Genomic DNA, 11,794 nt, shown 5'->3' with positions numbered 1-11,794 from the left:
TCTCGTATTTTTGTGACATTGGCTTGAAGAAAATTTGAGACTTCGCTTGCTAAGTCTATGGCACCCACAGATTATGATGTTTTTCAATTTTGTGAATTAGTAGCTACGTAGGACCCAGTAGACGCCTTTAAAAATTGATGACGTCATAGTGTTTGGTGCGGGAATCTCAAGGTGGCGTCTCAATTGAGTTTATTTTCAGCGTTTTTATTTTAACCAAATATCGTGTCGTGGTAAGAGTGGTGTTTTTGCAACTGTAATATTGTACTTTACTAATACGCGAATAATTGTTTTGCTCTTTAGTGTCCCTTTAATGTTACAATCAATACACTACGAACATAAAGGACCATACATGATCAATAGTCATAGAAAATTCTTGCACTGAAAATAGAAACACACTTCTACACATCTCATGAACAATGCTTTTTATTAAATAGCAGTTTACTATTTTAAGAGCATTGCCTCGCAGTTATACATAAATTCAACTTACTGCACATCAGCTTGCAGATGTTTGTGTCCACAAGTTTTTCTTGCCTTTGGCCTCGAACCGACTGAACTATGTATCCACTGCTGGTGTAAGGATTGTGCGAAGAATTCATAAGGTATTCTTTTTGGTTGTGTTCCCTCTAGAAAGAGCAAAAATGCAATCAGTAGCCACAAATGATATCAAGTTATAATAGCCCCCCCATCCGTGTGAATAGTCAAAAAAAAGAAAGGAATATGTGATCAATTATTATCCTACAGCGATGAAAATTTTCATTCTTAAAATTTGTGCACACGATGCATATCCCTTTCTTTTTTTTTAAAGAACCTAATGGTCAACGGCTCTCAAATGTAATAAATAGCATGGAAACCGTTGAAAGATAATGGGATGAATGTGTCCCCCCTTTTTTCCAGTAAAACCTTGTTCCGCCTCTGCACGTCGCCAACAGCTCAGCCTCTATGCTTTTTTTGCTGCAAAGTGACAGAAACATTGAAGAAACCAAGAAAATATATTTTGCACACTTGCGATACATGTCATTATATGATGAGCTCTGTTCAATTGTTTTTAAACCTGATGTCACATTGCGTGCAGGATAGCTAAAGTTCTAGGTATATGGTACTTTTCTCCTTTCTTGGATCTTCAGAAAAGCAATTCTAGCATGCATCTATGGAGTATTTTTTAAAATTAGGATTTCTTTTCAAAATTTCAAACTTGAGGCATTACTGCAGTGTTTGTGCTTATCTACATCAACCAAAGTGAAAGAAAAAAGCTAAAATACTTGGTGCATGCTAAGAGCTCAGATAGAGCTACTGGGCACAGCACAACAGGCATAGGTGCAGATTGCATAACAAATTATGCAATAAAGTCCACCCCAAATTTTTCTATGGACACTTTTTTAAAGCGTCCCTCTGTACCACTTGAATTGGACCTTTTGGAGCAAGAAATCTGGCAAAAAGATTATAACTTAGTGTGCTCATGAGGCAGTGGGACAGCTGCTGTCCCACTTCTTCATGGACACTTCATGGGCAAATTGGACACGTACCGCCCACTTTTTTTCTAGTAAACTAATGGTTGTATTCTGGTGAAAAGTGCTGGATACCATCTCTAAGCAAGTTATCAAAACATTCTATATAATAATAATAATAATAATAATAATAATAATAATAATAATAATAATAATAATAATAATAATAATAATAATAATAATAATAATAATAATAATAATAACAACAACAACAACAACAATAAATGGTTTATTTTAGACACAGAGTGTGTCTTGAATCGCAAGGCAAAAGCAGAACATTGTCTGCCTAAGACCTTGCCACCCATACATTGCTCCAACAATGGGGCAGCATGCAGTAGCATAGAACACAAAGGATACATAAAGTTCGTGCAACAGAGTAACAAACTCCATTGCAAACATAACTATGTTACATGTAAATGGCTGAAAAAAACAAACTAACAACACAATTTCACGAAACAAATATTTTGTATATGCATATACAATTTGTAATAACAAGAAAAAAATGCAAGCACAAAGTGGCACTGACAATGTAGCAAACTAAAAATATAATTAAGCATACAGCACTGAATCAAGACAATACGTCCAAAAGAAGAGACCTAGCAATGAATTCAGTCACAAACGGAAAGGAAGTACCTCTTCATGGCATTTTTTAAGTAACTTAAAGACTTGCAGTTCTGCGCAATACTGATAGTATTGGGATGTGCATTTATAAAAGATGGGATTAAGTAGGTAAGCTGCTTAGTACCGTATAATGTTCTACAAAAGGGAACTCTAAACTGATGGTGGCTAAAATTACATTGAGTGTTAGTTGAACGGTACCTTTGAAGAAAAAGGGTTGCATTTTTCTCGAGTTCACCTCGTATGTATATTGCAAGCCTAAGATACTATAGGTCAGTAATTTTTAAAAGGCCATGTTTTAAGAATACATTAGTCGTATGATAGCGGTATCCAAGGTTTTCTATTGAGCAAACTACTTGCTTCTGAAGATTTATGAGCCGATTCAGATTTGATTGGCATGTGGTTCCCCATATCAGTAGGCAGTAACTAAGGTGAGATTGAATTAATATATGATACAAACGACCTTTTAACCAAATGAAAACAATATGCCTGATCCTTAACAATATGCCAGTCGACTACAAACCTTCATGACATGTTGCGTGAAACTCAGGTTTTTATCAAAGAGAACTCCGAGAAATTTAGAAACTGAAGTCCATTCGATTACAGCGTTATTAAACTCTATACAAATAGAGCAGTCATCCGGTTCAGAATGCAGAGCTTCTGTTATGTGAAAAATATTGATGAACCCACAAAGGTTTATAACAAAATTATGTACATGAGGAAATTATACTGTAGCATGACTGAAATAGACAAGCTCAATGTATCACTTGTTAACATTTAGCAATTAAAATAACATTAACCATCGTATAGTCATATCTGACAGCAAGCCAATCAAACAGCAAAATTAAAATTCAATAAACCAGACAGGAACAGCTTGACTGCCTATAGTACTTGTTAGTGTTTAACCTCCCAAAACCACAATATGATTACGAGGGACGCCGTAGTGGAGGACAAGAAATTTTCCACCACCCAATTTTTAAGTTCACGGGCCTCAAGCATTTTCGCTTCCATCAAAAATGCAGCTTTATACCGCATTGCTAAGTCTTAAATAAGAACTTTTAGCCATTAATAAACACTATGTTCCCACTTTCTGGCCCGAGCTGAATAGATAGAGAAACAAAAGAGAAGAGGCAGCAAACACTCAGTTTCTTACCACGGCTTGCCTTTGTTGGGGTTCACAAAAAGCCCCTCACCAAATTGCTGGAACACAAAATGAAATGAACGCAAAAAGAGGGAAGGTCCACTTGCTCCAGAAAAGGTAGTCCGTAGGAATCTGTGCAAGTTCAGCAACGTTGAATACTGAAACAAACAAAAAAAAAAGTTGAAATGTACCCATTCATAGGCGTATCTCTGGGGGGGGGGGGGGGGGCAAGGGGGGTGCTGCCCCTCCCCCCCCCCACTGAGTTCCCCCAGTCTCGGCAGTGGTAATTGGTTGCCCACTGAGAAACGAACCGCGGGAAAATTTTCGTTCAGTGTAGCAGCTACGTAATTATACATAATAACATTTCGTAACATAATTTTCTCAGTTTTCTGCTGAGAAGGTTTTTTTTCCGTGTGTCACTTCCATGTACTGTAGACTTTCTGCATTGTGGGCCGCTTATGCAATGCTTTCGCGCCTTGCACTCGGACACTTCAGAGGAAGTCACCGCTCAGCAGGGGCTCTAGAATGTCAGACCAATCTGCCATGCAGTTGTTGGGAGTTTGCTTGAGCTGAAGTTTACATCACAGGTGACGCACTTGCAGGCGGGAACCAAATAGTAAACGCTTCATTGACCGATCCTGTGCTGTTTCCCGCCTTAAAAAATTATTACATTTCTTAGAAAATGAATTCAATCGAGGCTGCTCTATATCTTAGCTGCCATAAGTCAACGAGGACGTAGAAATATTTTTGAAGGGGCTTGAGTCAGGAGAGCTAAATATAGATTGCACTTTAGCCTCCAATTGACCAGCGTCTCTTCACTTGTACTATAGCAGGAAGAAAAATCGTTGTGGCTTGGAATGATGCGATAGATATACAGCAGTCGGCTAAAGCACAGAAGGAAGCCCAGCTTTGAGGTTTGCCCCGCGACTTGATCAACCTTAGCAGGAAGATAGTCCACACTTTTCTAGACTACGAAGTCTGCCCACCTGCAAATGCTTTGAACTGTTTCTAATCATGCTTATTTCTCCCTATTCCCAAATAGTTCACAGAAAGTACATGCGCATAAACGGCTCAGTTTTCTGCTGAGGTTTTTTTTTTCGTGTGTCACTTCCATGTACTGTAGACTTTCTGCATTGTGGGCCGCTTATGCAATGCTTTTGTGATATATCACAACTGAAGATATTTATTAAAGGCACATGGATTCATGTTGCCAATTGCAATAAAAGCCTCCGCCAGACAGATTGCCGGGAATCCTTTTTTAATTACGCTCCGAAACAGACATTGGTCCACAATGCCAACAACTTCACCACAGTAATGCACTGTTTATTGTGGACACAAAACTTTCAGATTCAGTTTTCAGTTTCAGTTTTATTGAGCATTTTCTTCACAGTGTTGCGGAAGAAAGCGGAGAGATGCAATATGTTCACGTAGATTTGTGAGATTGCATATCACGCAGACGATTTTACGAAACAAACTTCCTTTTGCCATTAGGAAAGGATCATCATAGTGAGAGGGTGCACAAAAGCATAATAATAAAAGAGAATGTAGCGCGGACAAGGTGCCAACTATGAACTCAGAATTTATTGAAAAAAATCAAATATATATTTGTTTAAGTGAACACGTTAAAAAGCTCTGAATAAACAAAATACGAGTTCAAGGGCGCTTCCCAGAAGTCCGAATTAGTGGCAAGTAACGTGACCGAGGGTTTCGCAATGTAAGAATTTCTTGCTTTGTGAATGGGATACACTTCTACAATTTCACGTGCTACCCTATCCCTCGTCTGAGAATGCAATGCCGCGTCAGCAGTTAAGCAAGTGCGAACCAGAGAGAGAAGTGGAAAAAGTAGAAAGAAAAATAGAGATCAAGAAAGATAAATAGAGATGAAGAAATAAATGGAGAAAAACAACAAAAAAATAAGCAAAAACAGAAAAACAGACAGGGAGAAAAATACAAAGGCTGCCCAGGTTCATGCTTTCCTGCAAAGTTGCTTTTTTGTTGTTGCTGCTGTATACGAACACTGCAAAGCCACAATATTCATAATTTGAGACTTCATTCTCAATGTGAACGCGGCTCAAGACCCCTGTGTTCCAATCCGAAGTGTCTTCTGATTCAATACCTTGTGACGCTCTAACAATACAATTGTGGTTGGTGACCACGGCTTTCTGAAAGCAGTGCCGATTTCGGTTGTCCGCGAAACTTGCTTTCCTACCTTTGCGTAGCATATTTGCATGCTTCACGCTTGGTGCGCTCCGAGGAACACCTGAAATAAACGGGTTGCATCCTAATTTCACCACATCAATGAGAGTTCTGGTGCCATTAACCAATACTTATGCTGCCGGGCCAGAGAACACGTCCGAATAATTGAGTTTTCCGAACTAATGTGTATCGAATGAACAAGCTCTTGCTGTACTAGTGGGCACATACAATTAAAAAATAGCACACAGTTTATTTTAGAGGTTTCCCTGAAACAATTAGCTAGGACAGCTACATGATTCGTCTACAAAGTGATAATTTAACTCTTTATGGCAATCGGTATGCGAGAAGTTCTCAGTAGTCATCCTATTTACAATGTTCAATTAAGATTCTACTTTGCAGATGGAATGGTTCGTCCAAAAAGGGTATAAATGTGGCAGGCCCCGTGGAAGCGTTTTGGAAACTTCTCTCGTTATAATTGGCAAAGGTGCGATTGAAGCAATAACAACGCTAAATTTGCAATTTGTGTAGATGAAAACATCTTATCTTTTGATAGAACATTAAACAGAAATTTGACAAGAGCTAATGCGACCCAAATCGGTATGGGAACATGGGAACGTAATGACCGATTATCAAACCGAAACCTGGCAGCCCACATCGTAAAGCATCATTGCAAGCTGCAGTTTCATACATCTTTCGGTAACACACTTTAAAACAGTTATTGCTCAACTCTCTTGAACGATGTTTTCAAGAACAGCTTCCCGGGAACTACAAATAATAATAGTCTCTACGACAAAGTGAGGGCAAGGTTCGCAGCCTATATATATATATATATATATATATATATATATATATATATATATATATATATACACGTTGTCTAACAGACAATATTGTCAAGGAATGTATAGGGGAAGTTACTATAACCAATGTAAAGTAAATAAGCAGAAAGAAAAGTGGGCGAAAAAATAACTTCCCGTGAGCAGGAATCGAACCTACGACCTTCGAATAACGCATTCGATGTTAGATATCATTATTATTGTGCCAAAACACGGAAAAATGAGCCCTTAGGTATGCACCTTTTTCCCTTATATATATATATATATATATATATCAAAGGGAACCTTGCCCCCCCCACCACTCGAGAAGAAGTTGGTACGCCACTGTACCCATTTGAGTAACATTAATGAACCCACCGACGTCAACAAATGTGCCACTTATCGCTATGGTAGTCGGTTAGGCATGCTGTCGGTTGTACAAGGGAAGCACTTCTGCTGAAGCTTCGTTCGGAGACGAAAATATGTGCCCTAAGTCGATTTCTACTTTACGGCGGTAAACATTTTCGGTGAGAAACGGCCTGTCTGGAGGCAGCGTTCTGTCAGAAAAGAGCTGAAGAGGACGAGCCATTAAAAGGCACTGGAGAAGGCAACCCATTACAGTTCCAAGGCATCACTACGATAATAAAAACTTCATTTATCCTCAACATAGACAGACTGACCATAAACCACGTACCACCAGTTTAAGATCACGTGATTCCCATCATATCAGAACTTTTAACAAAATGCATGCGTACCCGTTGAAACAAAATAAAAAATTAATGGTCACTTACTGTCATTGTCGAACGATCTCACTCCAAGTTCTTTGTTTATGACCATGCCTTTCGATAAACGCACAACCTGGCACAACTGCACCTTCAGAGCCCTGATATACAAAAAAAAATACTGTATTTGAGATGTTGAAATATAACTTATATGTAAGCTTGATAGACCTAGAGCCAGCAAATACTACTAAGGAAGAGAAACTCACCTTAACTCACCCTAAAGGCCGTTTCACATAAAACAAAAAGTAGCGATTTGCAGGCTGTGAATTCGCTCGCAGCGAAAAAAAAAAAAAAGGCAGTTCACTCAAGGTTTTCGGCCGTACTCGGTTTGGGGGTTGTGGCCATAGTTTGTGTGTTTGCAGCCCAATTTAATTTTTTATAGTGTTTTTATAGTGCTATTGTCGATCAGTGAGTGCTTTTTGTGCTTGTAAGTCCAGGCATGCGGTTTTCCTCACCCGGACCAGGGGCTTTTCTCTGATCCGCTTCTTTTTCACTGCAGGAGACCCCTGTGGACCTATTCTTGCGTAATGGTATCTCTGCAGTTCCTGTGGCCCTGATCCCAACAAATGAGGGTACCATACGGATGAAGAATCCCAAAGCAATTCAAGCTGAGCTGCGAGCAGCCACAGCTCATTACCAGAGGATCTCGGAGGTCCGGCAGTTTGGCAAGGGTGATATCCTCTGTTTGTCGTCAGACCAGCTTTGTGTACAAGACCTCCTGAAGTGTTCTGTGTTTGCCTCCAACCCGGTGAGCGCATTCATCCCTTACCACTTAGCATGTGTGAAAGGGTTTGTGCGAGGCGTAGACATTAGTTTGACTCCATCGGAGGTATTGGAGATGTTCGCAGCAGCTGGTGCAATCTCCGTTCATAGGTGTAGCCGTGTTGTTGGTAAGACCGAAGTCCCTACGGAGTCGGTGACTGTGACATTCGCTGGATCGAGCCGACCAATGGAAATCAAGGCATGGCTCCTTATCTATCGAGTCGAACTGTTCTCACCTCGACCACTGCAGTGTGTAAAATGCTGGCGTTATGGCCACACAGTGAAAGGCTGTAGGTTCGCTCTTAGATGCCAGACGTGTAGGGAGCCTCACAACGCAAATGAATGTCAAAGCAAAGAGAAAAAATCTTGCCTTTGCAATGAAGCGCACAGTGCGGATAATTCAGGTTGCTCTGCCAAGGCTTGAGAAATTCAAATTCTCGAAATCGTAGATCGCAGACGCCGCTCTCGAAAAGAGGCCTTAGCTGAAATTCAGGCTAGAAGTCAGGGTTATGCAGGGGTAGCAGCCCGTCATACCACATTATCGGATGCATCTTTGTCTCAATCCATAGGGGAAGTGGTCGAAAGAACAATAGAAAAGACTATGGAGCGCCTTGCTGCAACCTTTTGTGAGACTCTATCTCAAATTTTGACCAACCAAATGACTCACTTATTTGGAACGCCGGCGAATTATTTAATTTTTCAGACTGCAGAGCTTCCACGACCGATTAATGAAGTAGAAACTGCAACCACGCCGTCTGACCTTGTCCACACAGGACCCTCTCTAGATGACACCAGAACGAAAGCAATGATGTAAATGATGAAACTGAGGAGTCTGATGATATGGAGTTGGACCTTAGATCACTAAAACAAACTACGTCTCCTCTATCGAAAAAATGTGCACCAAAGCATACAAAAAATAAAAAATGCCTGAAATACAAAACAAGTCTCTCAAAGATAGATTTCTTAAAAGAAACCATTCTGGATAAGGCAGTCCCAGAGGCAATCTTTCAGAAAAATAGGGTCAATTAAGATTCTCCATTGAAATTGCAGATCAATTCACTCTTCAACAACTGATCTAGTATGTTTGTCTTCAAAATACACCCCAGATATAATTGCATTGCAGGAGACATGGCTCTCGGTAGATAAACCGTTTCATCTAATCAGTTATCAGTCGTTTAGGCTAGACCGCACGTCCAGAGGTGGAGGACTAGCATTTTTCATCTCTAACAGAATCAGTTTAAAGGAGAAAATCTCGTACAAGTATATGTCCCAATAATGTGAAATTTTTGTGATAGACATCACATTACCCGGTTGCCAATTTCTCCATAGTTAATGTGTGCTTTCTGGACGGTGTACAAAACATCAGACAATCGAATATGGCAATCGGATATGGCAATCAGATCATGACGTAAAGATAAAATTGTAATCAGTAATTTTAACTCTCATCACACGTGCTGGGGTTTTAAAACTGATCAGTGTGGTAAACGTCTCTGGGAGTGGGCAACAGATAATAATCTATCGTGCATAAACAGCAGAACCCCCACATTTATTCGTGATCGATGTCGACCAGCGCTGGACTGTGCCACAAGTAGTGATCATTTTCCTATAAGTTTTGAAATTTCTTGCCCGAGAACCCTTCCTCGCCCTCAGGTCAGAGTCTTTGTGAATTACAAAAAATTTAGAGATAACCTAACATCATCTTTATCGACTTCCTCCGACGAGAGTAATGATTGCAAAGTGATGAAGCTGAACGCAATTATTAAAAGAGCCTATAAACGAGCTGAATTTACTGTCGAATCAGTTGAAAAGGCGCCCTCTAGTCCTTGGTGGAATGAAGATTGCACGCGAGATCACCGCCATTGCCAAGCAGCTTGGAAGCAGCTTATTCACAATCAATCCCTTAAAAACTGGTCTGATTATAAATTTATAGCAGCTACTTTTAAACGTGCAGTCGCTAAAGCAAAAGAGGAATATGATCGTAGACATTACGACTTCCTCTCAAAACCGAAAAATAAGAAAGCACTGTTTTGATACATGAGAAGAAGGAAGATCCCGCCGTCACCAGTAAATTCGGAATGTGAACTTCTATCATCCGAGCAAATGACTAAAAGCTCTAGATTTAATCACTAAAGGCTTACAGAGTAGATTTACATCAACTGTACCTACCAGGTGGCAGATTCGTACAAACCAGGTTGATTTTGAGGAAGTTTCAATGTCGCAACTATCCTACGTGATAAGGCAGTTACCCCTTTCAGACCCAGGCCCGGATAGAATCACAGTATCTATGATCCAAATATTATTTAAAACATCTCCCTGTGAATTTCTTAATGTTATAGATTATTCTCTAAAGCATGCATGGATTCCTTATGATTGAAAAATGGCTAAGGCTATTCCAATACCTAATAAACAGGCATCACGATTCAACATGGAAAATATAAGACCGATATGCTTAACTTTTAACATGGTAAAACTCATAGAGAGGGTTCTACATGGCAGGATCACTAGTTGGATAGAAGGCAAGTCAATACTAAAACCTCTACAAATTGGCTTTAGACCCGATTGTTCAATCTGGTGTGCCCATGCAGACTTAGAAAGCCGAATACAGCTTGCTAAAAAAAGAAGACAATAAGCGGCACTAATGACTCTTGACATTGCAAAAGCCTATGATAGTGTTGAACATTCCATTTTGCTGAATACACTGATGACTTTGAACTTCCCACAGTACATGATGGCGTGTTTAGCAGAGTTTTTGACCTCACGAGAATTTGATTGTGTCAAGGATCGGTGCTCGTCATCTAGATACAAACAGAATCGCGGAGTTCCCCAAGGAGCAGTTCTTTTACCTCCTCTATTTAATAAACTGATGAGTTCCATACCGAACTGCCAGGATACCTATGTCTATGTATATGCTGATGATATAGCCTTCTTTTCTGCTGACAATGATATTTATGCTCTACAGCAAAAATTACCAATATACTTGAACATGCTAGAAAGATGGCTGCAGTCAATTTCAATGGCTTTAAATGTAAGAAAGAGCGCTCTCTTGGCGTTTCCCATAGCCGATTTAATTTCAATTGACATTGTATATAACCAGGAACCTATTTCGCAAGTAGACTCCCTTAAATATTTGGGTGTTTTGTACAATGAAAAACTTAACTGGAGTCCACATATAGAGTACATTACAGCGAGGGCTCAACGGGCTTTAGGCTTACTGCGAAGAATGAGTAATCGCAAATTTGGTGTACGTAAAAACACCATGTTAATGATATACAAAATGTATATGCGCCCAATATTAGAATTTGGATGTGTCTTGTTTTCAGGAGGACCTGCGTACAAAACTAAGCAGTTGGTTCTCTTAGAGCAGGAAGCTCTGCGCTTAGGTTAACAGCAATTCATGTTATTTATCAGGAAGCGCGTCTTCCTACATTGCTCTGTCGATTCCGCTTGTTAACAATACAGACATCTCTGAAATTTTACAGCTTACCAGTGAGAAGAGCTGAATAGGTTTTCATCAGTGACCCAGATTCGTTATTTCTCGCTCATTGGCCTCGTTTTCATACACCGCAGATAATCTATAGTGTACAAAAGAAACTGACCGGTATAAATGTCAACATTAGTGATATAATTGCTTCTGATATCTCAAACCATATACATAATACAGAATATGATGAGATCTTTCCTCCACAATCTAAATTTCAATCCCGCAAATTCTTAGAGAACAGGCTAACAGATTTCCTACAGCATACACAGATGTGTAACATAATAGCCACAGATGCTTCCGTCAATGAAGAAAGGGCAGGCGTAGGAATAGTCTGCCAATCACTCGGCTGGTCATTTGCGGTGAGGCTACCCGATTTCACTCCTGTTTTTGAGGCGGAGCTAGTGACAGTCATCATGGCACTGCGAAAACTTCCGCAGAATGAGAACAGAGCAATAATAATTACTGATTTGCTCCCGGTATGCACAGCTCTTACA

At 39.9% G+C, this 11,794-nt stretch overlaps 1 protein-coding gene across 19 annotated transcripts in view; it reads right to left on the bottom strand.

Moving 5' to 3' along the window:
- Positions 1 to 11,794, bottom strand: part of LOC119176145 (uncharacterized) — a 61,012-nt gene that overhangs the window by 35,134 nt on the left and 14,084 nt on the right. For 11 of the 19 annotated variants that reach the window (XR_012886850.1, XR_012886849.1, XR_012886852.1 and 8 more), the window contains 3 exons: positions 7,067 to 7,158; positions 3,277 to 3,422; positions 488 to 623 (listed from right to left, as the gene is read on the bottom strand). Coding sequence is in view for 8 of the 19 variants with exons in the window: in XM_075877213.1 (XP_075733328.1) it covers positions 3,313 to 3,422; positions 7,067 to 7,158 (202 nt within the window). In the remaining 11 variants the exon portion in view is untranslated. Of the gene's footprint in view, positions 1 to 487; positions 624 to 3,276; positions 3,423 to 5,473; positions 5,525 to 7,066; positions 7,159 to 7,263; positions 11,213 to 11,794 lie in introns of those variants that run through there. The other 8 variants (XM_075877212.1, XM_075877209.1, XM_075877210.1 and 5 more) reach the window with 2 other exon arrangements.

This window comes from Rhipicephalus microplus, chromosome X, assembly GCF_043290135.1.
Source record: "Rhipicephalus microplus isolate Deutch F79 chromosome X, USDA_Rmic, whole genome shotgun sequence".
In the NCBI taxonomy this organism is placed as follows: Eukaryota; Metazoa; Arthropoda; class Arachnida; order Ixodida; family Ixodidae; genus Rhipicephalus; species Rhipicephalus microplus.
The sequence above is the reverse complement of the archived record's forward strand: the minus strand, read 5'-3'. Positions and strand labels throughout refer to the sequence as shown.